Raw genomic sequence first — 25,762 nt, 5'->3', positions numbered from 1 at the left:
GAAAATCTAGGCTCTACTCATTTTATCCTAGCCTTTTATGGTTATCTGAGTAGTTTTAGATGTTGTATTTATTATAAGATATGTAAGATAATTTTACAGTGCCCTAAAAGCACAAGTCTCCTTGAAGTGAAGTCGCTCAGTCGTGTCCAACTCTTTGCGACCCCATGGACTGCAGCCTCCCAGGCTCCTCCGTCCATGATATTTTCCAGGCAAGAGTATTGGAGTGGGTTGCCATTTCCTTCTCCAGAGGATCTTCCCAACTCAGGGATTGAACCCGGGTCTCCTGCATTGCAGGCAGACGTTTTACCCTCTAAGCCACCACAAGTCTCCTTAGTAAACATATGTAAAATACACCTACCTTTCAGTAGGAAGATACTAAATGGTAAAATATTAATATTTTTATTACCATATATAGAGCTGTTAACCACTGAACAGTCCTGGATCTGAATGACTAATTTCATTATTTCAAAAGACGTCCTTCTGGCTGCTTTCTTCTTTGAGTGGTGGGAGGGTGCTGTGTGGTAGCAGTGCATAGGGTGTGGGATCCGTGTCTCATCCGCATGCTTTTTTGGATCAAAAATAGAATAGTTACATCTCAGACTGGTGTGATTCTTCAAGTAGCAGCATTCTGCTAACAGATCTGAGTCATTTCATGGCTCACCTCCTACACTGCCTGTACTAATGTCAGAAGTGAGACATTGTAACAATCTCTCAGCCTTTTTAAGGAACTTAAGTATTTTTGACATCAAATGCAGTATCCCCTATGGTAATGATTAACTTTATTGAATCTTCCCCAAATACCATGTTAGCGAGATGAAAGACTTGATGACTGTAAATGTTTTTATTCCTTGAGAGATTTAAATTCCTTGGAAACTGGTATTTCCTGTATTTTTTATTTTATGTTGGGATTGGGTACAACTTGTGTTCATCTACTTTAGATCAAATGAGATGTTTAAAATATGCAAAACTAACATAAATCTAGAAAGCTTTTTCTTTTTCATTCTTAAATTAATTTTGCTGTTCAGTTGCTGACATTATTTTCTCCCCTCATTTCAGGTCAGTTTGAAATCGAAAAAAGTTGTGAGTTACTTTTTCAGATGGCAGAATCTGTTGATTATGATTATGATGTCCAAGATACCACTCTAGATGGCTTGCTAATATTGCCCTGTTATGGATCTATGACAACAGGTAATTACTCACTAGAAAAGAAAATTTGATTTTTAAAGAACTTCATATTGAATAATCTATTGGATAATCACATGTTTACAACAGTGTGCAGATAGTAAGTGTTTAGGTTAATGAATTTCACAAAGTGAACTCACCTTTGAAACCAATAGCCCAGATCAATAGTGTTTGGAGAACCATCCTTCATCCCTTGAGAGACATGACTTTTTTTTTTTACTGAAGCCTTTTTACATTCACTTTTTTAAGACTTTGGTCATCTATCCCCCTTATTGTTGTTAAGAGAGGGCAGTGTCCTCTCCCAGCAAAACAAAAATATTGTTATTAATTTTTTGAAATGGGGGCTATAATTCCTTGATAGTAGTACCATAAATCAAATCTAATTTGCCACTGCCACAGAATTTCTAGGAATCTTATATATCCAGACGTATCAGAGAGTGGATTGTTTTCTTTTTATGTAGCCACGCATACTAGTCTACTTTTCAAGTACAATGTAGTTCTTTTTTAAGTTCAGAGAGCAAATTCTAACTCTGATCATTCTATTTGTTCATAATAAATGTTACTGAATGAGGTTTAGATTTGTTTTGTATAACTATTGTATTATGGGATTTGACTTGTAACACGAAAGGGAAGTTAACCTGTAGTCTCCTATTTAGACTTTCACTGGGATTAGCATTTATGTAATGCAAAAAAGCAATTGAATGTTTTTATATTTTATGTGTAGTTTTGTTTTTGTTGAGTAGGTGGTTCTTACCCGTATATTAACAAAAACAGTTCAGAAACGTATGTGTTGGTAAATAACCGTAGACATGCCGTTTTAGAAATTCCTTTTGTGATGATGGTATTGGGCCCACACACTCAACATTGACATCTATTTTAAATTGTTACATCTTCAAGGGAATTCTTAGGGTCTTTGTTAGGTATTTAAGGTTCTCATTTATTTTGGAGATTCTATCTACTAATTCTTTTATAATTTACTTTGTAACTGATAAGGTAATTCAAAACCTGCTATAGTTGCTTTGTGTTAATTGTTAATACATACATACTTCCATATAAAGTTCATTCTTTCCATCTTACTGCCTCATTGAAAATAATAGTTCTTTATCTGCCATTGCTTCTTGTTTATCTTCCTGAAATTCAGTTTTTATACTATTAAAGCTTGCTAGTGACCTGTTCCTCAAATCTCATGGCATTTTTCTATTAGTTTGTATTTTGATTTTGGGTTAATAATAAGTCTCCTTAAATGCTGTTGTGTAGGATAGTTATTTGGTTCTTCTGACCACTATTTCCATAAGGCTGTTGCCTTACCACTCTCCCTGGCCTTTGTTCCCCTCTGAATATGACTATTTTCTAAGGTTTCTTCCTTAGCTTGCTATTTTCTTAGAATTCTCTGTTTTAGAGAGGTTGGCTTCTAGGATTCACCTGTCACTTCTTTGTGACGACTCCTGAAAGCTGTCTGTAGTTCAGTCTCTGGCACTCTAGGCCTCCTGGGTCTCAAGGGGCTTTCTGGTTTGCCTTTATCTTCTCCAGAGCCTTCGTTTTTCATCTTTTTTTTCCCTCATTGTCATTAGAATTGGGATCCTCAGTTTGCTTTCCTCGGTTGTTAACATATCCAGCTAACTGATTTTCCCTGATTTAATTTGCCATCCTATCTGCTGTGGTAAATATAATCTTCCAAAAGCATAGCTCTGATTGTGTCGGTCTCCTATTCAGTACCTCCAGTCATTTCCTGTTGTCAACTGAATTAAAATGCCAGCTTAATAACTTGCCGTTCATTTTCCTTCCAATATGACTTTAGCCAGCTTTCAGCCTTAAATATCAGTGTATGTGATTTTCTTTGTTGGTGTATATCAGTTCACTTCAGTTTCTCAGTCGTGTCCGACTCTGCGACCCCATGGACTGCGGCACACCAGGCTTCCGTGGCTTCATCACCAACTCCCGCAGTTCACTCAAGCTCATGTCCATCGTGTTGGTGATGCCATCCAACTGACACGTTGTCCCCTTCACCTCCTGCCTTCAGTCTTCCCCAGCATCAGGGTCTTTTCCAGTGAGTCAGTTCTTCTTATCAGGTGCCAAGCAATACCTTCGTCTATTTTATTCTCATAGGACTGTTCAGTTCAGTTCAGTCGCTCAGTCGTGTCCGACTCTTTGCGACCCCATGAATCACAGCACGCCAGGCCTCCCTGTCCATCAGCAACTCCTGGAGTTTACCCAAACTCATGTCCATTGAGTCAGTGATGCCATCCAGCCGTCTCATCCTCTGTCCTCCCCTTCTCCTCCTGCCCCCAATCCCTCCCAGCATCAGAGTCTTTTCCAATGAGTCAGCTCTTCGCATGAGGTGGCCAAAGTATTGGAGCTTCAGCATCTGTCCTTCCAATGAACGTTCAAGACTGATTTCCTTTAGAAAATCAGTGACTGGTTGGATCTCCTTGCAGCCCAAGGGACTCTCAAGAGTCTTCTCCAACACCACAGTTCAAAAGCATCCATTCTTCAGTGCTCAGCTTTCTTTATAGTCCAACTCTCACATCCATACATGACCACTGGAAAAACCATAGCTTTGACTAGACGGACCTTTGTTGGTAAAGTAATGTCTCTACTTTTTAATATGCTGTCTAGGTTGGTCATACCCTTTCTTCCAAGGAGCAAGCGTTTTTTAATTTCATGGCTGCACTGACCATCTGCAGTGATTTTGGAGCCCCCAAAAAATAAAGTCTGTTTGCACTGTTTCCCCATCTATTTGCCAGGAAGTGATGGGACCAGATGCCATGATGTTAGTTTTCTGAATGTTGAGTTTTAAGCCAACTTTTTCACTTTCCTTTCACTTTCATCAAGAGGCTCTTTAGTTCTTCTTTGCTCTCTGCCATAAGGGTGGTGTCATCTGCGTATCTGAGGTTATTGATATTTCTCCTGGCACTGTTGATTCCAGTTGGTGTATATAGGTAAATGGTAAGGATGAGAAATTGGGTTTGAGTAGAGCCATTACTGAAGCGTTTTGTTTATTTATTCCCCTTCTGGTTCCAGGGGCACTGTAAGGTGAGCTACTGGTGATCCATTATGATCATAACCATATTTATTGTAGCAGTTTATGACAGTGCAAAGAGGCATTCAGATGGAGCTGATGAGGTACTGAGTAATGGGTGAGATGGAGTTTGATGAAGCAGAGAGACAGTAGCATTCCTGGGATCTAAGGCTTTCTTTATAAGCCTGGTAAATACAGTATAGCACTTAGTTTTGTTGCTTTTGCTACTTTGGGTTGTGGGGAGAGACCTTAATACAGTGTTATTTCTTTTATTTCCTATTAGCTTGAGGAACAGAAAGCTTGCATTTGGGAGTGAGGAAGGGAAGAAGGGTTTCCTACCTATAGCCTGGAGTGAGGGGGTTCGGTCAGTTTAGTGATGAGGTAGACATTATGAGGTAGATATTTTATATTTGCTCTTAACTTCTGAGCTAGCTGTGAGTGTGGCTATTTTAAAGAGACATTTTTAAATATCTTGCTGCTTGACATAAAAAATTCTCATCTGTCAACTGTGAAGAGGTGCTAAGGTGTTCCTACTACTACCAGGTCATAGGACCCCCTGCTCACCGGGCTGAACCCTCCCTGACCCCCACCCTTGTGATGTTCATTCAGGCTCAAAATGTAATAGCTATTTTTGATTTCTTTTCCTCTGGCAGCGTTTTTGTGATTCTGTGTTTGCTCCTTCCTGCACTTGAACTCCTTTCCCTTTTACTCTCCCCCCTCACTGTTCGAAATTCTGCTATTTTGTTTCACAAGTGCAACCAACTCCATGAAAACCCTTCGTGCTGTCCCTCCTCACAGCTGGCTTTTCTCTCTTCTTTGTTTGACCCTCTCTGTGCTTCACTGTGCCTCTGGTGGCATTTAACACGTTTGACGTGTGTTACGGTTGTTTCATCCCCTGTGAGACTGGACTTCCTGAGGACAAGTACTGTGTGTTGAGAAAGTTCTAACTAAATGTTTTAGAGTTCCAGGTTTTTCTCTTTCTGCTTGATATTGTTATACTAATGTCTTATACCAAACTCAAGAGTAAGAACCTTATTCTTGTTTCTCTCAAACCTTTTGTCTTCTTACTTCCTCCTTTTTGTTCAGGTCTTACATTCCTTCATGTTTGTTGTGCATTTAGGGAAAGCTAAACCCCTACAAAATTTATGAACTGAAATATACTTGTTGCTTCATAAGTGACAATTATTTGCATTGAATTAGGCATTTTTAGCACTGAAGTAATTCTCTAATTCAGTGCAGAAGCCTTTTGTGGAGGGTGGGAATCTTAGATTTTTTTTTAAGTAATGAAAGCCATGGCTGTTTTTCTAGAAAAATGCACATATACCTATATATATATGAATATGTATCCATAACCAGATTTCTTTATTTTTTACAGATAGAGGCTAAGTGATGTTCCTGAGGTCACATGGTGAATCTAAATTTGATTACTGGTTATTTATTCAGTAGTGGAGGGTCTAACAGTACATGTGTTTCCACAATAGATGAAGAAAAGGAGAGGAGTTTTACCTTGGGGTGGTGTACAACATTTTAAAAGAGGAGAAACTACTCATTTAGATTATTGCATACATCCAAAAATAGTTTTTTCTCTTCTGCTTACAAAACAAAGATACTACTTTCAATATGTCCAGTACCAAGTGTCTAGGATAGTTTCCTTAAATGTTAAGATTAAAGATGTGGGGGAATAAGGCTAGTGAGTTTCACATAAAAGCTTTTAGTCTATGTGTTTTCTCCCCAAATGAAAAATTTTCTTATCTTAGAAAGAAATACATACTTTTTTAAAACAATAAAATCATCACAGTAAGAAAAATAATTAAACTTAGATGCCACCAACATGATTAAGTGATAATCACTATTAATATTTTGAGGTATATTGTTCTGACCTTTTTATTTATACATTTAGATATGTTTTATTGTTTACATTTTTTAAAAGAAAAATGGATTGATTTTACATATGCTCCTTTGTTTTTCTTTTCTGCCCTTTGTAGAAGTTTTAAAAGTACAGAAAAGTACCAAAAAATGCCTTTTCCACTATGCAGAATTAACCTAGATGGTGTCTCTCTTTAAAGAAAAATTACTCAATTGAGGGAAAATGGTACAGTTTCATTATAACGAATTCAAGCAGTGTACAAAATTACAAAGGTAAACTTAAAGAAATCACCTCAAACTCCATCCAGAAATAACCATCTTTAACATTAGAAAAAACATTCTTCAGATCTCTGTGTATGTGTGTGTGTGTGTGTGTGTGCGCGTGTGTACATATAGAAGGATAAGTAAGTAGGTAGGCTGAAAGAAATACCTTTTCAAGAGTGAGATTATACTATTAGTTGCTTTTTTAGGAAGTAATTTTACTTGAATTTACTTGAAGGAATTGTTAACTTTTAACTTCAAGTAAATCTTTACCATGAGATAATATTTTATAATAAAGATTGCTCTAAGTTTAAAAAAATGAAAATATTAAGCTGAAGTTAATATCTTCCTTCTAGACTATATTTGGTGCTTACTTTGGCAGCACATATGCTAAAATTAGACAATATTTGATTGGAGATCTTATCTATTGCCTGATTTGAAAGATGAAGACTTAAGTACTTATATTCTTCTATATCCTCCCCTTCTGATTTTTGTCAGTTATTTTTACATTGTTCAGATGTATTCAGTGTTTATCATCAATCCTTTTACCATGATTTTTCCATTCCTAAACTACTTTCGATTAATTTTAGATTGGGTAGATTTTAACCTTTTTTTTTTTTTTAATAGAAGGCATTCTGGGTGTTTTTGTTTTTTTGTAGTTCTTTTGTTTAAGAATGTCAGGCTTTCGCCTTTATACTTGAGCTACATCTTGGCTGGGTTTTATGTTCTTGGGTTACACTTTCTTTTCCTTAGAACTTGGTAGACGTTGTCCAGTTGTCTTCTGGCATTGAAAGTTGCTGCGGAGAAGTCTGAGGCCAACCTGATTTTTTTTCCCCTCCTTGTAAGTGATTTGTTTTATCTGTCTGATTGCTTGAAATTTCCTATTTTTATCCTTAAAGTTCAATAGTTTCATTTAGAATATTTTTTGGTGTTGAGTGTTTTATAGTAAAAATTTCCTGGAATTTTATGTGCTTTTAAAAAAAATCAACTTTATTGAGGTATACTTTTCATACAATAAACTATGCCTGTTTTAAGTATACAGTTTCATGAGTTTTGAGAAATGTACATATCTGTGTAGGGGCTTCCTGGGTGGCTCAGTGGTAAAGAATCCACCTGCCAGTGCAAAACATGCAGGAGATGTGGGTTCAATCCCTGGTTTGGGAAGCTCCCCTGGAGGAGAAAATGGCAACCTACTCAAGTGCTTCTGCCTGGAAAATCCCATGGACAGAGGAGTCTGGTGGCTGCAGCCAGTGGGGTTGCAGAGAGTCAGACATGACTTAGCAATTGAGTACACACGCACACGTATCTGTGTAACTACCCCACAAACACGATACATTGGTTGCCCTTTTGATCTGCAGTTTTAATTGTTAGGTTGGATTGCCTCGCTTCTATATATTTTAGCTTCCTTCCAGTTACTTTATCTTTTCAACTGCATTTACTGATTATCTCAAGCCATTTCTCTGTGTCAGAAATTTGATTTTCAGCTGTGTTAGTGAGGATTCTCAAGATATTTTTGATGCACCCAAAAATGACTTCCAGTGGGGGTAGAGTTTGAGCTGAACAGTGTTGTACTACTTTTATTTTGTTCCAGAATCATTTTTTCCCCCTTTGATTAACAGTTTCTGTTTATAGCTCTGTGTTCCTTTTATACACATTTCCTCTCTCTCTTATCTCTCTCTCTCTCTCTCTCTCTCTCTCACACACACACACACACACACATTCTCTTTCAAACATGTTTCTGCTTTAGGAACAATTTGAAACAAATTTTATGAGGATGTTTCAGTTGGCCTTAACATATAATTTGGAACATACATGTATCTTAGGAATGTTAAGAGTGTTAAGTGGTCTAGCCTCAGTGTCTTTATTTCTTGGTAGATTTTGGAACATCTTTCTGCCTTTTTGCCAGTCCTCCCTGCTCGCCTGTTAATTTACATCCTGGTACCTTATTAGGTGGGCTTACCTGGTGACTCAGTGGTGAATAGCCTGGTGGAGGAGACGTGGTAAAGAGCCGGTGCAAGAGATGCAGGTTTGATCCCTGGGTCGGGAAGATCCCCTGGAGGGAGGGCATGGCAACCCATTCCAGTGTTCTTGCCTGGAAAATTATATGGACAGAGGAGTCTGGTGGGCTACAGTCCATGGGGTTGCAAAGAGTGAGACACGACTGAGGAACTCAGCTCGCACGCAGTGAAAGTATTGTTTCGCCTTTTCTTTGTGGAAACTGAGAATGTGCTTTAGGATATATGTATTTAACTTTTCCCCTGAACCTTTACAAAGAGACATAAAATTGGCATATGTTTATACTTGTGGAATATGGTGTTAAAGTATATGGGTGAAATGTAAATGTGAAACAAACGTGAGTCTTGTCAAAATAGCAGGTTAAGGACTTTTTAATTGACTAGTGAACAGTGATAAACTGAAATCTTGCTTGAATTGAAGATGAAAATTGGGTACTTTTAGAAATGAATTAATTGAAAAACAGAGTTGATCATAAATATGTTCAGAATGGACATTTCTAATTTATGTAAACTTTTACAGTAATGTGGAATTTTAAAAGTAGAAGGATCTCTGTTATTTATACCATGCATTTTAAAAAATTTATCAATTCATTGAACTTTATTGAGCACTTTCTATGGTCCAGGCATTTTAGGTACTGGGGTGGGAGGGGAGTGGTATGTCTTGAATAAGAGAAAGTCCTTGTTCTTACAGAGCTACATTGTAGTAGAATAGACAGCAGATAAATGTGTAAACATATAATGTGAAATACCGGGTAGTGTATGACTCATTTGAAGTATCTGGAAGAAATGAGCTACCTAAATCTAAGAAACACCTAAAAAATCATTTTTATCACTTATGTGTGAGTTGCCTTTCTAGCACTTTTTTTTTTTTTTACTTAAGTTAATTTCAGGATGATGTAGAAGAGCAGTAATGGTTGACTTGGTTTTAAACTTGCCTGTCTATATGTGAATCTTGGGCAAGCCACTTGACCTCTCTGGGCTTTAGTTTTCTCATCTATAAAATGAGATGGTTGGCCTAGTACATGATTTTAAAACTGTGCTTGTCTGCGTCATTCCTTTTCTCCTTTGTGAGAGTTCAACTTTGGTCTGTTTTATATACTGGGAATACCTAGATCTTTATAAGGTTTTATTTGGAAACATGTTTTGTACTTTATTTAAAAATAGGTTTGGTTAAGATTTCCTTGGCTGCTGAGGAGAGAACAACTTGAGGTTGCTCAAGTAGAAAAATTTTTCTACATGAATGTGGGTATATCTTGTGGAAATCAAATGCAACCATGCATTAAAATTTTTTTTCTTTTTACAGTATATGTATATACTGTTCAGTATAAATATATATGTTGAAATATATATATATACAGATACAAATACAAATTTATATATACAAATATAAATACATATGCTGATAATTTCTTTTCATATGCCAGTAGATTGACTTGTGTACTCCCTGGAATGAGCAGGGAGTCACCAGATCTCCATTTTTGGAGATCACTGAAACAGACAATCTACTAAATCCGTTGCTTGACCCCTTGAGCTTTAGTGACCTTTTCCTTCATCCCACCATGACCACTCATTTGAAAACCTAGCATTGTAGACTTTGTCAGTATCATCATTTCTGACCTCAGTTTTAAACATCTTTCGGATGATTACTTCCTGTTTTTGCCCATTCACTCTTAGAATTTAACAATTTTCAGAATGCATCAAGACTTTTAACAGTTTTCACTTATCTCCTTTCAACTATGGTGTTATCATTTCCTTGCAAACAGTAACTCTCCTATTCTGTTCTCTGCTTAACCAGGCAGGTGGGCAAGTCTGGCCAAATCCATCTTTCTACTTGTTTTATACCATGTCTCTTAAGGCTTGGAGATCACCAGGCACCCAGAAATACTCTCTTGTGAACTGTTACAGATCATTCATTCTTTCCTGTCTTTAGACTAGCTTTCCTCTATATATATTAGTCACTTCCCTATGGTTTACAAGTTAATTTTTCCTCTTTGCAAGAGACTGGCCTAATCAAATTGAGCATCTCTTGGACCTTATTCCAAGAGATTCAAAGGAGAATGAGAACTGGTCCATTTGGAGAGAGGTTTATCCTTGGCACCATAAACTATGGCCAGAGGAGCAAAGTTACTCTAAGCATTGCTGCTGGGGCCCACCCTTCAGAATGCGTGGGTAGTGAAAATCAGGATGGTGTTACTTGTTGAGAGATGGAGTCATCTGAAAAAGGAGAAGGAAATGGCAACCCACTCCAGTATTCTTGCCTGGAGAATCCCAGGGACGGGGGAGCCTGGTGGGCTGCTGTCTTAGGGGTCGCATAGAGTCGGACACGACTGAAGTGACTTAGCAGCAGCAGCATCTGAAAAAGTAAAAACTGATTAACCTTAGTTAATCAGTCTTTAAAGCATAGAAAGGTTCTTAATCTGTAGTGCATGGATGGGCTTTAGAGAGCCCCCGAACATCCTGATATTGTTAGAAAAATTTTGAGTATGTGTACATATGTGATTTTTAATGGAGACAAGGCCCACAGTTTTTAAAGCCTCGAAGGGAGCTATGACCTACATAAAGGACTGCTGTAGGGTTAACTTTAGCAAGAGTAATCTGGTTCCATGGATCTAGATATCTTAATAGTAAAAGATGAGTAAAAAAACAGTTCTTGCTATTGTATTTTTAATTCAAGATAATTAAAGAGGTGAAGAAAACAACTTCTCATGGAAAGAAATGAGTTTTTCAGAACTTGAGTTTGACACATGCATGTTGTGAATTATTCTTTTCTTTTCATATATGTTTCAGATCAACAGAGAAGAATATTTTTGCCACCTCCACCTGGGATTAGAAAATGTGTCATATCCACCAATATTTCTGCAACATCTTTGACAATAGATGGGATCAGGTATAACTTTTAAAATTCCTTTTAAAGCCAAGGAAGCCACTTAGCTAATCGTAAAATATTCAGTTTGTGTCTCTGTGCCCGCCACCAGTTCCCCTCTCACCTCCTTAACTTGTAATCACCCACCGTTTTTTGTAATTATTGTTTTCTCTGAATAGGAAATGGAGTAGGAGGTGCATATAGTATTTCTGTTGATACTTTTAAATACTTGTACTTGGCAACTTGTAGCTTCCTCTTCCCAAGTGTAAGATTATGTGTCATGTTTCAAGGATTTCTCTAAGTGGGAGGCCAAACCTGTTTTTCTATGTTCCCATTACCAGCGGATACCTAAGAGGATCTGATATTCTCTTCTGACCTGTCAGCTCCACTTCATATAGTTAGCTTTGTAAACCCAAGTATTTATCTGGAGGTACTGTTTCTTGCTTTTCGGCTGTTTGTGAAATGGACTTTATATTTCAGTGTAATCAATGATGCCATCAAATTTTTGAGAAATTTTGTAGAGAAACACTTGGAAATTTTAAATCTAGACTGATAGCTAAATGAGAAGTTCTTTTAGACCTTTGAGCCACATTCCTTTTGGATGCTTATCTTTTGCCCAGTATATTTTATGTCCTTAACTAAGTCTGTCTCTGCCAAAGGATGACTGGACCTGCCCCAAAGGTTCTGTATGTTTCTTTTGGGTAAAATGATCGTCCAGATCTAAGAGGAAGTTTAATTTCCTCTGCTTCTCTCCTTCACTTTAAAAATAATGGTTTCACTAAGGGCTTAGGTGAGCAATTCTCTTGAGTAAATTAATCTTTGTAATATTTTGTTTCCAGCCAAGGCAATATTCATGAAATAGCGTCTTTCAGAATGTTCCCTTAGTGAATGATAGACTTAGTACTGTTCCTGACTCAGTTTTTTACCTGACTTGTTCTCCATTTAATTGGCCTAAAGTGGTGTTGTTAAAGAGTAAATGGAGTTAATTCTGAACCTGTTAGAATGATTTAGAGCTGATTTTCAAGTTTTTCATTTGTTGTTGTTTAGTCATTAAATGCGTGTCTGACTCTTGTGACCCCATGGACTGTAGTTCGTCAGGCTCCTCTGTCCATGGGATTTTCCAGGTAAGGATACTGGAGTGAGTTGCCATTTCCTTCTCCGGGGGATCTTCCCCACCCAGGGGCTGAACCTGCATCTCCTGCATTGGCTGGTGGATTCTTTACCACTGAGCCAGCCACTAGGGAGGCCCTTATTTTCTATGGGACAACATAAGATTTACATTGAAAAGTGAATAATAAAGTAGTATTTATTCCATATACAGTGTTGTGCAACCACCACGTCTATCTCGTCCTAAAACTTTTCATCACCCCCAAATAAAACTATATACTTTAAGGAGATGTTGCCCATTTATGCCTCCACCCTAGCCCTTAGCAGCCACCACTTAATGAATACCCTTTGTTGGGTATTTCATGTAAATGGAGTCACAGCATGTGATCTTTTGTGCCTGGCTTCTTCCACTCAGCATGTTTTTTGAGGTTCATCTGTGATGTAGCATGTATCAGTACTTCATGCTTTTTTATAGCTGAATAGCATTGTTATATGTGTAGACCATAATTTGTTCACCCTTTCATCTCTTAATGGTTAATGAACATATATGCTGTTTCTACCTTTTGGCTCTTATAGTGCCCCTATGGTGCACTATGACTCTCTGTCTGCAAGTGTTTGTTGAGTGGGCTTCACAGGTGGCTCAGTGGTAAAGAATTTGCCTGCCAATGCAGGAGACATGGGTTTGATCGCGGGGTGGGGAAGATCTCCTGGAGGAGGAAATGGCAACCCACCCCAGTGTTCTTACTTGGGAAATCCCATGGACAGAGGAGCCTGGCAGGCTACAATCCACAGGGTCCCAAAGAGTGGGACACGCCTGAGCACACACACATGCAATATGCTGAGTACTTGTTTTCAGTTCTTCTGAGTGTATCCCTAGGAATGGAGAGTTTGAGTCATATTGTAATTCTACGTTTAATGTTCTGAGGACCCACCAAACCATTTCCCACATTGGCTGAACTATTTTACATTTCCAAAATAGCAGTGGAACCAATAGAGTTCCAATTTCTTCACTTTCAGGTTTTACCCTTAACTGAAAAGTTGTTGTGTAGTTGTTAGTTTGATAGAAAAGAAGTATCCAAAGTGGTTAAAAATTAGCAAGGCTTTCCGTATTTTCTAGAAACTTAACTTTTTTCCATGCTCTTTAGATATGTGGTGGACGGTGGCTTTGTGAAGCAGTTAAATCACAACCCCAGGTTAGGATTGGACATCCTAGAGGTGGTTCCAATTTCAAAGTAAGTCTCTGTGTTAAGCCTTTTTGTTCAAAGAGCAGTTCATTAGATAATTTCTGATTGCTTTGAGAAAGAAAATGAATTACTTAGAAAAAAATCACAGAACATTTTGGGGACTTTTTTGTTGTTTTTTTTCCTAAAGGAGTGAGGCGTTACAGCGAAGTGGCCGAGCTGGCAGGACTTCCTCAGGAAAATGCTTTCGGATTTATAGTAAAGATTTTTGGAACCAGTGTATGCCTGACCATGTGATCCCTGAGATTAAGAGAACTAGTTTGACATCTGTAGTTCTGACCTTAAAGTGCCTTGCCATACATGATGTAATAAGGTATGTAGATAATTTGAAAAAAAAAAAGAAAAATTTGTTAGGGAGTCAGGTTTTTTCCTCTGAAATTTTTTTGAAGTATTTGACAGATATGGTACTCCATTTCAAGGTTTAACTAAACCCAAATAAAAGGTTTCTTTCCCTTGCTTTACCGGGTTTTGATCCCTTGCTCATATTTTAACCTTGGCTTAATGGAGTGTTTCAGGCTGGTGTTTATTTGGATCATTTAGTGACCACTGTTTCTCTGTAATGAAAGGTATACAATGACCTTAATTCCCCTTTGAAAGTGTTGTGTTTTATTTTTGGGGGGATTAGCATTTTTTATGCAGCCAGCATGGTACCAAGTACCATGAGAGGGGAATACTCAGTAGGTTTTGCTTTCGCTAAGCTTAAATTCTAATGGGGAAATGAGATTGAGATATGAAGCAAAGAACAGAACAACTGTTAAATTGTAGTTAAATGTTGAACTATATAATTAGTATGGGACAGAATATTGTAGGGCCTTGAAATTTTACCATTATAAAATTTATGGTAGAAGAAATAGTGAAAGAAGAGTATTGTCTTTGTCTTAATTTTGCTTTTAATTGCCTGGGGATGTTGAAGTGTCAGGAACCTAGGGAGAAGATGACCATACATTCTTTTCTTTTTTTCATGCATTCTTTAAATTCATAATAAGGGAAATAGTTACTAGATACATCCAGATATGTTATATATACTCTTGGAAAGCCATCTAAGATTTTTTTTTTTTTTGGATAGTTATTGTAACATCAGAGATTTTCTAGATGAGAATAAAAATCCTAGAAAGAAGAAAGCAGATATATAAAATTGTTTTTGTATATGATACATATGAGAAAGGCCATTTTAAAGAAATCTAATTGACCAAACAGATGAACTCAGATTGAAAGTATTTATAAAGGCTAACAGAGCAGCATATAACCAAGAATAAATATATATTAGAAAACTAGAAACAATAATTGCTCAATGTCATCTGCACTGAATTATTTTTCCATCTTAAGTTTTAAGACTTAGAAAGTACTGAAAATTTTTAAAATGTTAGAGACCAAAAAAGAAAAAGACTTCTTTCCCCACCCCTCTTTCTTTTTACTTCTAGTTTTATTGAGATATAATTGACATACAGCACTGTGTAAATGTAAGGTATACAGCATAATGACTTATATACATTGTGAAATGATTACTACAGTAAGTTTAATGAACATCCATCATCTCATACAGATAAAATATTAAAGAAATGGAAAAAAAAGTTTTTTTCCTTATGATGAGAATTCTTTCATATATAACATACAGCAGTGTTAATTATATTTACCATGTTCTATCTCCCCACCACAGAGAACCAGAATTTGAAATAGATGGCATAGTATTCATAGGTGACAAAAGAAAATGGAGCTTTTGTTGTTACTGTGCTTCCCCATTCTCCTCCATCAAGGATGATTTTAGGGACTTTCCTGGTGGGTTGCACAGTGGATAAGAATCTGCCTGCCAGTGCAGGGGACACAGGTTCAATCCCTGGTCTGGGAAGATCGCACATGTCATGGAACAACTAAGCCAATGCGCCGTGACTACTGAGCCACACGCCTCAACTACCGAGGCTGGCACACTGCAGGACCTGCGAGCCCAAATACTGAGTCTGTGAGCCGCAGCTACAGCTTGCATGCCTAGAGCCTGTCCTCTACAAGAGAAGCCCCTGCGATGAGAAGCCCAAGCACGATAGCGAAGAGTAGGCCCTGCTTGCGGCAACTGAGAAAAGCCTGAGTGCAGCAACGAAGACCCAGGACAGCCAACATAAACAAATAAAGAAACATTTTTAATAAAGAATGATTTTAAAACTGAAAAGAACAAGTCTAGAAAAGAAGGGATGACAACTAGTATATATTAGAAAATACTGAGAGAAACCCTAACAACCATAGATGAGGTCATCTTGAGGCTTTAGACATTATTTCCACAATACTAAAAGAACTTGCTGATATAATGTCAGAGGTACTGTAGGTCATCTCTGAGAAACTATGCAGAACAGGTTACCAGAAAATTGTGAGAAACTAAAAAAAAATAAATTTTTCATTTAAGAAAAGAGCAGGTTATAGAAATAGCTGCCTAGTAAGCTTTACATTGATTCTTAGCAAATTCTACCATTGTTTATTGGAAAAAGGTTTAAGAGAATATAATGTTGATTTGTAATCATCAATGTGAATCAAAATGGATCACAAAGAATATGTCCTCAAACCATTCCCTTTTCAGTTTGAAGACAGGACCATTCACATAATGGATGCACCACAAGAAGTGATTGAATGATAACCTGATGTCTCTTGTTTTCACCACAGTATTTAACAAGATTACATCTGACGTCTTTATGAATAAGAACATGACAGTACTGCTGAATTAGGGTATAGCTGCCAAATAGCCAAACCCAGAAAGTATTGATTAATTGTTCACCAAGCCTTGATGGGGGTTTTACTGGTAGTATGCTGAATTTCACTTTTTCCTGATAAGCAATTTTAATGAAAATATTAAATAAATGTATTAAAATAACGATTTCCAGATTTTTGATAAAAATTTGTATACCTGATAGGTAGATGATTAAAACTAAGATTTAGAATGGTCTCATAGGCCAGAACCTTGGGCAAAAATCACCAAGGTAAAAGTCTGAAAGGGTATATCTTAAACCCTATGTTTTGATTGCACATTAAAGAAATTCAGTGTGGAAAAGATCTGAAGTTATCACCACAAACTTAATATGAGTTTGCAGTTATTCTGTTTAAAAATTTTAAAAAACCCTACTGCATAAACTATGATTATTAATAGTCTGCAGTGTCCACATGATTGGGAATTATAGCATTCCTGTTCAGTGTTGGTCACTCCACGTTTGGAATTCAGTTTTACATGTCATTGTGTTTTATGAGGAGTTTGACAAACTAGATTGTTTCTAAAAAAATTTATGGTGGGTCTCTTAGAAACCAGATAATACAAGAAGAGTTTGACAGAATTGGTACTTGATATAATCAAGGGGAGAAATAATTGTCCTTTTAACACATCTAAAATGGCTCTTATGTAGATGAGGAAGCTGACTAGTTTGGTATTGCTCTAGGATTGGGGTCACAAAATCTGGTCCAGGCTCATTGATAGTTTTTGTAAATAAAATTTTATTGGAACACAGCCATGCCCTTTCATTTATGTATGGCTGCTTTTGCTTTAGCAGTAGAATTGAGTGGTTGTGACAGAGACCATATGGCCTATAAAACCTAAAATATTTACTGTCTTGCCTTTAAAAAGTGGCTTCCCTTGTAACTCAGTTGGCCTTTAGAAAGTGCTTGCTAATTCTTGTTCTAGCAGATAACAGGACTTGTTGGTACAAGTTGTAGGAAAGCTGACTATAGAACAGTTGACCAAATTTTTGTTTATTTATATTGAAATAGAGCTGTCAGTCCTGGAATGGACTTTTTTTGTGTAAGATATTGGACCTTTTGTCCCCTTTTGGACATTTTCCAAAGTGAGAAATTGGAGTGGATCTAAAAACTAATGGTGGAAAAAATAATCCAGTGCAGATAATAAGTAATTACTGTCCTAGTGGGCAGGTATATATTCACCTTGGTTATATGTCTCTCTGCTGTCCTTTGTGAATATTACTTTTTTCCTTATTTGAAGAAATTATTATCTTCAAGTGTGAAATAGATCCCATGCTCTAGAGGCATCTCTCAATAGTCATACTGACCTTTGTGAATACTGTTAATTGTCTTATGTTGCTTAATGATAGTGTGGTATGTAAGAGAATGTCCTTTCTTTCAGGGGACATGCTCTGAAATATTTAGGGGTAAATTGGCATTGTGTTTGCAATCTGTGTGGAGACAGTTCAAGAGAAACTAAGTCCATACATATCCCTACAGACAATAAAGCAAATTGGTAAAGTTAATTGAAGATACTTATCATTGTATCAAAAACCTTTTTGAGGTACTGTTAAATAATTTGTAATTTTTTAGCCACTTTCAGTTAATTCTTCACTGTTTTTTAAAATTGTAATAAAAATTACAGATTGCAGAACAGAATAGATGATATTGGCTATGAAGAACCTTTGTTAAGTAGAGAGGAGTCGTGAGAGTATTACAGCTAAGGGGGAATAAAGAAAAGGGCTTCTTCAATTAAATAGAAGAGTGTGATTCAGAGAAAATGTCCTCCTTTGTCGAATGCTGATTACCATCATAGAATGCTAAAAAAAAAAAGAGAGAGAAAAGAAAGACTTGAAAAACAGAAGGAAAACCTTTTAAAAGAAATTTTCAAATCTGTATAAAATCTTGCCATGTTCAAGGAGTGAAGTCTCATTTTATGTATCACTTAAACACACAGGTTCCCCTATTTGGATCCACCTAATGAAAGACTTATTTTGGAAGCTCTTAAACAACTTTACCAGTGTGATGCTATTGACAGGTAAAGAAGAAAAAACCCTCAAAACAAAACCAACTACAATAGATGTTCATCTCTCTCTTTATTTTTAAAGGGTTCTTAATACTTCCCTTTATCATTAGAAAGTGATTTGTTTGAATTGAATGGAATGGAATTGAAATGAATTGTTTTCCCTGAAATTAGAATTTGTTCTCAGTCTTCCCTCACCACAATTCTGAAATTATACCATAAAACTGTTTTTGTTTTTTTTTTTAGTATTGACAGTATTTAACAAGTAATTTCTGAGCACCCTTTCCATTGCCAGGCATTGTGCTGGGCACATCAAAATAATAAGCGAGCCAGAGTCCTTGTTCTCATGACTGTGATGGGAAAAGATTTTAAGAGAGACAATAATAATTATTATTGTCTCATTTCCTTAAGGACATTTTCCATGCTTCTGTAGCATTGTGTGTCTGTTATTGTATTACTTTATTCTGCCGTATTGTTTAGTTTGTTGGATATATAGGCCCTTGAGAGCAAGGAATTTTATCATCTTTATGTATTATGATTATACAGTAGAAGTGAGAAATAGATTTAAGGGCCTAGATCTGATAGATGGAGTGCCTGATGAACTATGGAATGAGATTTGTGACATTGTACAGGAGATAGGGATGAAGACCATCCCCATGGAAAGAAATGCAAAAATGCAAAATGGCTGTCTGGGGAGGGCTTACAAATAGCTGTGAAAAGAAGAGAAGCGAAAAGCAAAGGAGAAAAGGAAAGATATAAGCATCTGAATGCAGAGTTCCAAAGAATAGCAAGAAGAGATAAGAAAGCCTTCTTCAGTGATCAATGCAAAGAAATAGAGGAAAACAACAGAATGGGAAAGACTAGAGATCTCTTCAAGAATTAGAGATACTAAGTGAAGTCAAGTGGGCCTTAGAAAGCATCACTACAAACAAAGCTAGTGGAGGTGATAGAATTCCAGTTGAGCTATTCCAAATCCTGAGTGCTGCACTCAATATGCCAGCAAATTTGGAAAACTCAGCAGTGGCCACAGGACTGGAAAAGGTCAGTTCTCATTCTAATCCCAAAGAAAGGCAATGCCAAAGAATGCTCAAACTACTGCACAATTGCACTCATCTCACATGCTAGTAAAGTAATGCTCAAAATTCTCCAAGCCAGGCTTCAGCAATATGTGAACCGTGAACTTCCTGATGTTCAAGCTGGTTTTAGAAAAGGCAGAGGAACCAGAGATCAAATTGCCAACATCCGCTGGATCATGGAAAAAGCAAGAGAGTTCCAGAAAAACATCTATTTCTGCTTTATTGACTATGCCAAAGCCTTTGACTGTGTGAACCAGAGATCAAATTGCCAACATCCGCTGGATCATGGAAAATGAGAGTTCCAGAAAAACATGTATTTCTGCTAACGCCAAAGCCTTTGATTGTGTGGATCACAATAAACTGTGGAAAATTCTGAAAGAGATGGGAATACCATACCACCTGACCTGCCTCTTGAGAAATCTGTATGCAGGTCAGGAAGCAACAGTTAGAACTGGACATGGAACAACAGACTGGTTCCAAATAGGAAAAGGAGAACGTCAAGGCTGTATATTGTCACCCTGCTTATTTAACCTATATGCAGAGTACATCATGAGAAACGCTGGACTGGAAGAAACACAAGCTGGAATCAAGATTGCTGGGAGAAATATCAGTAACCTCAGATATGCAGATGATACCACCCTTATGGCAGAAAGTGAAGAAGAACTCAAAAGCTTCTTGATGAAAGTGAAAGTGGAGAGTGAAAAAATTGGCTTAAAGCTCAACATTTAGAAAACGAAGATCATGGCATCCGGTCCCATCACTTCATGGGAAATAGATGGGGAAACAGTGGAAACAGCGTCAGACTTTATTTTTTTGGGCTCCAAAATCACTGTAGGTGGTGATTGCAGCCATGAAATTAAAAGACGCTTACTCCTTGGAAAGAAAGTTATGACCAACCTAGATAGCATATTCAAAAGCAGAGACATTATTTTGCCAACAAAGGTTCATCTAGTCAAGGCTATGGTTTTTCCTTTGGTCATATATGGATGTCAGAGTTGGACCGTGAAGAAGGCTGAGTGCCGAAGAATTGATGCTTTTGAACTGTGGTGTTGGAGAAGACTCTTGAGAGTCCCTTGGACTGCAAGGAGATCCAACCAGTCCATTCTGAAGGAGATCAGCCCTGGGATTTCTTTGAAAGGAATGATGCTAAAGCTGAAACTCCAGTACTTTGGCCACCTCATGTGAAGAGTTGACTCATTGGAAAAGACTCTGATGCTGTGAGGGATTGGGGGCAAGAGGAGATGGGGACGACAGAGGATGAGATGGCTGGATGGCATCACTGACTCAATGGACGTGAGTCTGAGTGAACTCTGGGAGTTGGTGATGGACAGGGAGGCCTGGCATGCTGCGATTCATGGGGTTGCAAAGAGTCGGACACAACTGAGCGACTGATCTGATCTGATCTGATCTGAAGGGAACATTTCATGCAAAGATGGGCTCGATAAAGGACAGAAATGGTATGGACCTAACAGAAGCAGAATATATCAAGAAGAGGTGGCAAGAATACACAGAAGAACTGTACAAAAAAGATCTTCACGACCCAGATAATCAAGATGGTGTGATCACTGACCTAGAGCCAGACAACCTGGAATGTGAAGTCAAATGGGCCTTGGAAAGCATCACTACGAACAAAGCTAGTGGAGGTGATGGAATTCCAGTTGAGCTATTTTAAATCCTCCAAGATTATGCTGTGAAAATGCTGCACTCAATATGCCAGCAAATTTGGAAAACTCAGCAGTGGCCACAGGACTGGAAAAGGTCAGTTCTCATTCCAGTCCCAGAGAAAGGCAATGCCAGAGAATGTTCAAACTACCGCACAATTGCACTCATCTCACACGCTAGTAAAGTAATGCTCAAAATTCTCCAAGCCAGGCTTCAGCAATACGTGAACCGTGAACTTTGTGATGTTCAAGCTTGTTTTAGAAAAGGCAGAAGAACCAGAGATCAAATTGCCAACATCTGCTGGATCATGGAAAAAGCAAGAGAGTTCCAGAAAAACATCTATTTCTGCTTTATTGACTACTCCAAAGACTGACTTGTGTGGATCACAATAAACTGTGGAAAATTCTGCAAGATATAGGAATACCAGACCACCTGACCTGCCTCTTGAGAAATCTGTATGCAGGTCAGGAAGCAATAGTTAGAACTGGACATGGAACAACAGACTGGTTCCAAATAGGAAAAGGAGTATGTCAAGGCTGTATATTGTCACCCTGCTTATTTAACTTATATGCAGAGTACATCATGAGAAACGCTGGACTGGAAGAAGCACAAGCTGGAATCAAGGTTGCCGGGAGAAATATCAATAACCTCAGATATGCAAATGACACCACCCTTATGGCAGAAAGTGAAGAGCAACTCAAAAGCCTCTTGATGAAAGTGAGAGTGGAGAGTGAAAAAGTTGGCTTAAAGCTCAACATTCAGAAAACGAAGATCATGGCATCCGGTCCCATCACTTCATGGGAAATAGATGGGGAAACAGTGGAAACAGTGTCAGACTTTATTTTTTTGGGCTCCAAAATGACTGCAGATGGTGACTGCAGCCATGAAATTAAAAGATGCTTACTCCTTGGAAAGAAAGTTATGACTAACCTAGATAGCATATTAAAAAGCAGACACATCCCTTTGCCAACAAAGATCCGTCTAGTCAAGGCTATGGTTTTTCCTGTGGTCATGTATGGATGTCAGAGTTGGACTGTGAAGAAGGCTGAGCGCTGAAGAATTGATGCTTTTGAACTGTGGTGTTGGAGAAGACTCTTGAGAGTCCCTTGGACTGCAAGGAGATCCAACCAGTCCATTCTGAAGGAGATCAGCCCTGGGATTTCTTTGAAAGGAATGATGCTAAAGCTGAAACTCCAGTACTTTGGCCACCTCATGTGACGAGCTGACTCATTGGAAAAGACTCTGATGCTGGGAGGGATTGGGGGCAAGAGGAGAAGGGGACAACAGAGGATGAGATGGCTGGATGGCATCACTGACTCGATGGACGTGAGTCTGGGTGAACTCTGGGAGTTGGTGATGGACAGGGAGGCCTGGCGTGCTGCTATTCACGGGATCGCAAAGAGTCGGACACGACTGAGCGACTTAACTTAACTGAACTGTTGTTTCTCTTATCAGTGTCCATATTGTATCATCTTCCTTATATTGAATTGAATTTCTAGAGGTAATTTAAAGTAATCTAACTTATATCTGACTTATTCTGAGTGATAAACATTTCACTTGTACTCTTTGAAGGCAGAAAGACTTAAGAACTTTTTCTTTCCACTAAGGAGTGGCCATGTGACCAGATTGGGTTTGTCTATGGTAGAATTTCCTCTCCCTCCACATCTGACATGTGCGGTAATAAAGGCTGCTTCTCTCGACTGTGAAGATCTACTGCTTCCAATAGCAGCAATGTTGTCTGTGGAAAATGTCTTCATTAGACCTGGTAAGAAATTTATTGATGAATTTTTTTTAATTAATAGAGTTTATTTTTTAGAGCAATTTTAGGTTTATAGAAAAATTGAGGGAAAGTACAGAGTTTTCCCTATTATTAACATTTTTCAGCAGCATAGTACCTTTGTTATAATTAAAGAACCAACATTGATACATTATTATTACTGAAGAGTTCACTGTTTGTGTTGTAAATTCTGTAGGTTTCGGCAGATCTGTAATGACACATGTTCACCGTCAGAATATTGGGCAGAGTAGTTGCACTGTGTTCCACCCAGTCATTCCTGCATCCCTTCCCCCAAACCCTTAGCAACCACTGATCTTTTTTGTGTGTGCCTTTTCCAATATCGTCGACTGTATATTTCAACTATACAGATTCCTGTATTCCTGTACTGGAAGGTATTCCTTCCAGTGTGCTTTTATGGCTCCTCCGTGTCTTTTGGTGGCATGATAGCTCATTTCTGTTTTTTGGTGGGAGCACATAGACTTTCTCCAGTCATAGCTCATGGGGCTTCTCTAGTTGCAGCATGTGGATTTGGTTGGCTCGTGACATGTGGGATCCTAGTTCCCCAACTGGTGTCAAAGCCGTGTCCCCAGTGTTGGAAGGTGGACTCTTAACCACTGGACCTCCAGGGACGTCTCAGCTCATTTCCTTTCGTTGCTGAATAACATTCCATTGTGTGGAGTTTGTTTATCCATTTTCCTATGGAAAGACATCTTGGTTGCTTTCAAGTTTTGGCCATTACAGATAAAGCTGCTGTAAACATTTGTGTGCAGGTTTTTGTGTGAACATTGATTTTCAGCTTATTACCAAATTGTATGATAAGAATATGTTTGTATTTATAAGAAAGTGCCAAAGTGTCTTCCAAAGTGTTTGCCATATTGCATTCCCACCAGCAGTGAGCCTGAAATTCCTGTTGCTCTACATTCTCTACAGCTTTTTGTGTTGGCATTGTTTTGGGATTTGGGCCATTCTAATAGGTGTGTAGTGGTATTTCACTGTGGTTTTAATTTGTAGATCCCTGATGGCGTATGATGTTAATCATCTTTTCATGTGCTCATTTGCCATTTGTGTATCTTCTTTGGTGAGATATCTCTTCTGGTCTTTTTAAATCGGATTGTTTGTTTTTTTGTGTGTGTGCTCAGTTGCTCAATCATTTCCCACTCTTGGTGACCCCATGGACTGTAGCCCACCAGGCTCCTCTGTCCATGGAATATTCCAGGCAGAATTACTGGAACAGGTTGCCATTTCCTACTCTAGGGGATCTTCCCCACCCAGGGATCGAACCTTTGTCTCTTGCATCTCCTGCATTGGCAGGCGGATTCTTTACCACTGCGCCACTTGGGAAGCCCTTTGTTTTCTTATTGTTGGGTTTTAGGAGTTCATTGTATGTTTTGGATAACAGTTCTCTATCAGGTGTGTCTTTTACAAGTATTTTTTCCGAGTCTATGACTTGTTTTCTCATTCTCTTGACTTTGTCTTTCCAGAGCAAAAGTTTTTAATTTTAATGAAGTCCAGTTTATCAGTGATTTCTTTGATGAGTCATGCCTTTGTGTCATATCTGAAAAATCATCCCTGTACCTAAGTTCATCTAGATTGCCTCCTATGTCATCTTCTAGAAACTGATGTCCTTCTGTTCCAGCCCCATTTGTTCGAAAGACTCCTTTCTCCATTGTAATGCCTTTGCTCCTTTGTTAGAGGTCATTTGAGTGAATTTGTATGTGTCTGTTTCTGGTCCATGTATTCTCTTCCACTGATTTGTTTTTCTGTACCTCTGTGAATAGCACACTGTGTTGATTATTGAAGCTTTATAGTAACTCTTGAACCTAGATAGGGTTATTTCTCCAGCTTTCCTCTTCCCCTTGCTAAAACATTGTTTTAACTTTTAGTTAACTTTTAGTCTTAGCCACTGGGTCTTTCCCTTTTCACATAAACTTTAGAATTGGCTTGTTGATATCCACAGAATAACTTTCTAAGACTTTAATTCAGATTACATTGAGTCTATAGATCAAATTGGGAAGAAGTGACATCTGGACGGTATTGTCTTCCTACCCATGTATGTGGAATATCTATGTATTTATATCTCCGGTAATTCACTGAACATTTTTTTTTTTTAATTACTGAACATATTTTCATCACCATGTATCTAGCCCTGCTGCTGCTGCAGCTAAGTCGCTTCAATTGTGTCTGACTCTGTGTGACCCCATAGATGACAGCCCACCAGTCTCCCACGTCGCTGGGACTCTCCAGGCAAGAACACTGGAGTGGGTTGCCATTTCCTTCTCCAGTGCATGAAAGTGAAAAGTGAAAGTGAAGTCGCTCAGTCGTGTCCGACTCTTAGCGACCCCATGGACTGCAGCCTACCAGGCTCCTCTGCCCATGGGATTTTCCAGGCAAGAGTACTGGAGTGGGGTGCCATTGCCTTCTCTGGTATCTAGCCCTACAGGACATGAAACTGAAGATAAACGATTTTTCATTTTGTTATTGTTTAACTTAGTTTTTTGAAGTATAGGGGGTATATAATGATCCTGGCTGAGAAAATTTCCTTTAACTGGTAAAGGAAGATAACGTGGTGAACCTTTGCCTTGTTACAGTAAATTAGTAATATATTAACTTTTTTTTCTCTGTGATCAAAAGAAATGGTAGTTCAGCCCTTGTACCCTTAGAGAAAGGATTATTTTGAGGTTTTCATGTCTTTAGACTTCTGCTTCTTTCCTTTCTTAGCATGTCAATATGGGACACAACTTAGTTCATCATATGTAAGCTTTGCTCTCTTCTACTATGTGTGTGTGGGGGAGGCACAACTTGCTTTTCTTTTCAAGGAGCTCCTGAATTGATAGTGTATCTTGCCTGCAACCAAGACTAACAGTAGTGTTCTATCTCACTGGCCATATCACTTTATGGCTATGACTGTTGGTTCAGATTGGTTTATTATTGTGATGATTATAATGGAGGATAAATTTTTGTATA

At 38.0% G+C, this 25,762-nt stretch overlaps 1 protein-coding gene across 2 annotated transcripts in view; it reads left to right on the top strand.

Annotated features, from left to right (window-relative positions):
• DHX40 (DEAH-box helicase 40) overlaps positions 1 to 25,762 on the top strand; it is a 50,691-nt gene that overhangs the window by 5,116 nt on the left and 19,813 nt on the right. For both annotated transcript variants that reach the window (XM_055577440.1, XM_055577441.1), the window contains exons 7-12: positions 1,057 to 1,188; positions 11,131 to 11,230; positions 13,459 to 13,545; positions 13,685 to 13,867; positions 18,218 to 18,298; positions 22,629 to 22,786. In XM_055577440.1, the coding sequence (XP_055433415.1) occupies positions 1,057 to 1,188; positions 11,131 to 11,230; positions 13,459 to 13,545; positions 13,685 to 13,867; positions 18,218 to 18,298; positions 22,629 to 22,786 (741 nt within the window). The remainder of the gene's footprint in view (positions 1 to 1,056; positions 1,189 to 11,130; positions 11,231 to 13,458; positions 13,546 to 13,684; positions 13,868 to 18,217; positions 18,299 to 22,628; positions 22,787 to 25,762) is intronic.

Source organism: Bubalus kerabau, chromosome 4 (genome assembly GCF_029407905.1).
Source record: "Bubalus kerabau isolate K-KA32 ecotype Philippines breed swamp buffalo chromosome 4, PCC_UOA_SB_1v2, whole genome shotgun sequence".
NCBI lineage: Eukaryota > Metazoa > Chordata > Mammalia > Artiodactyla > Bovidae > Bubalus > Bubalus kerabau.
This window is presented reverse-complemented; position numbering and strand designations above follow the sequence as displayed.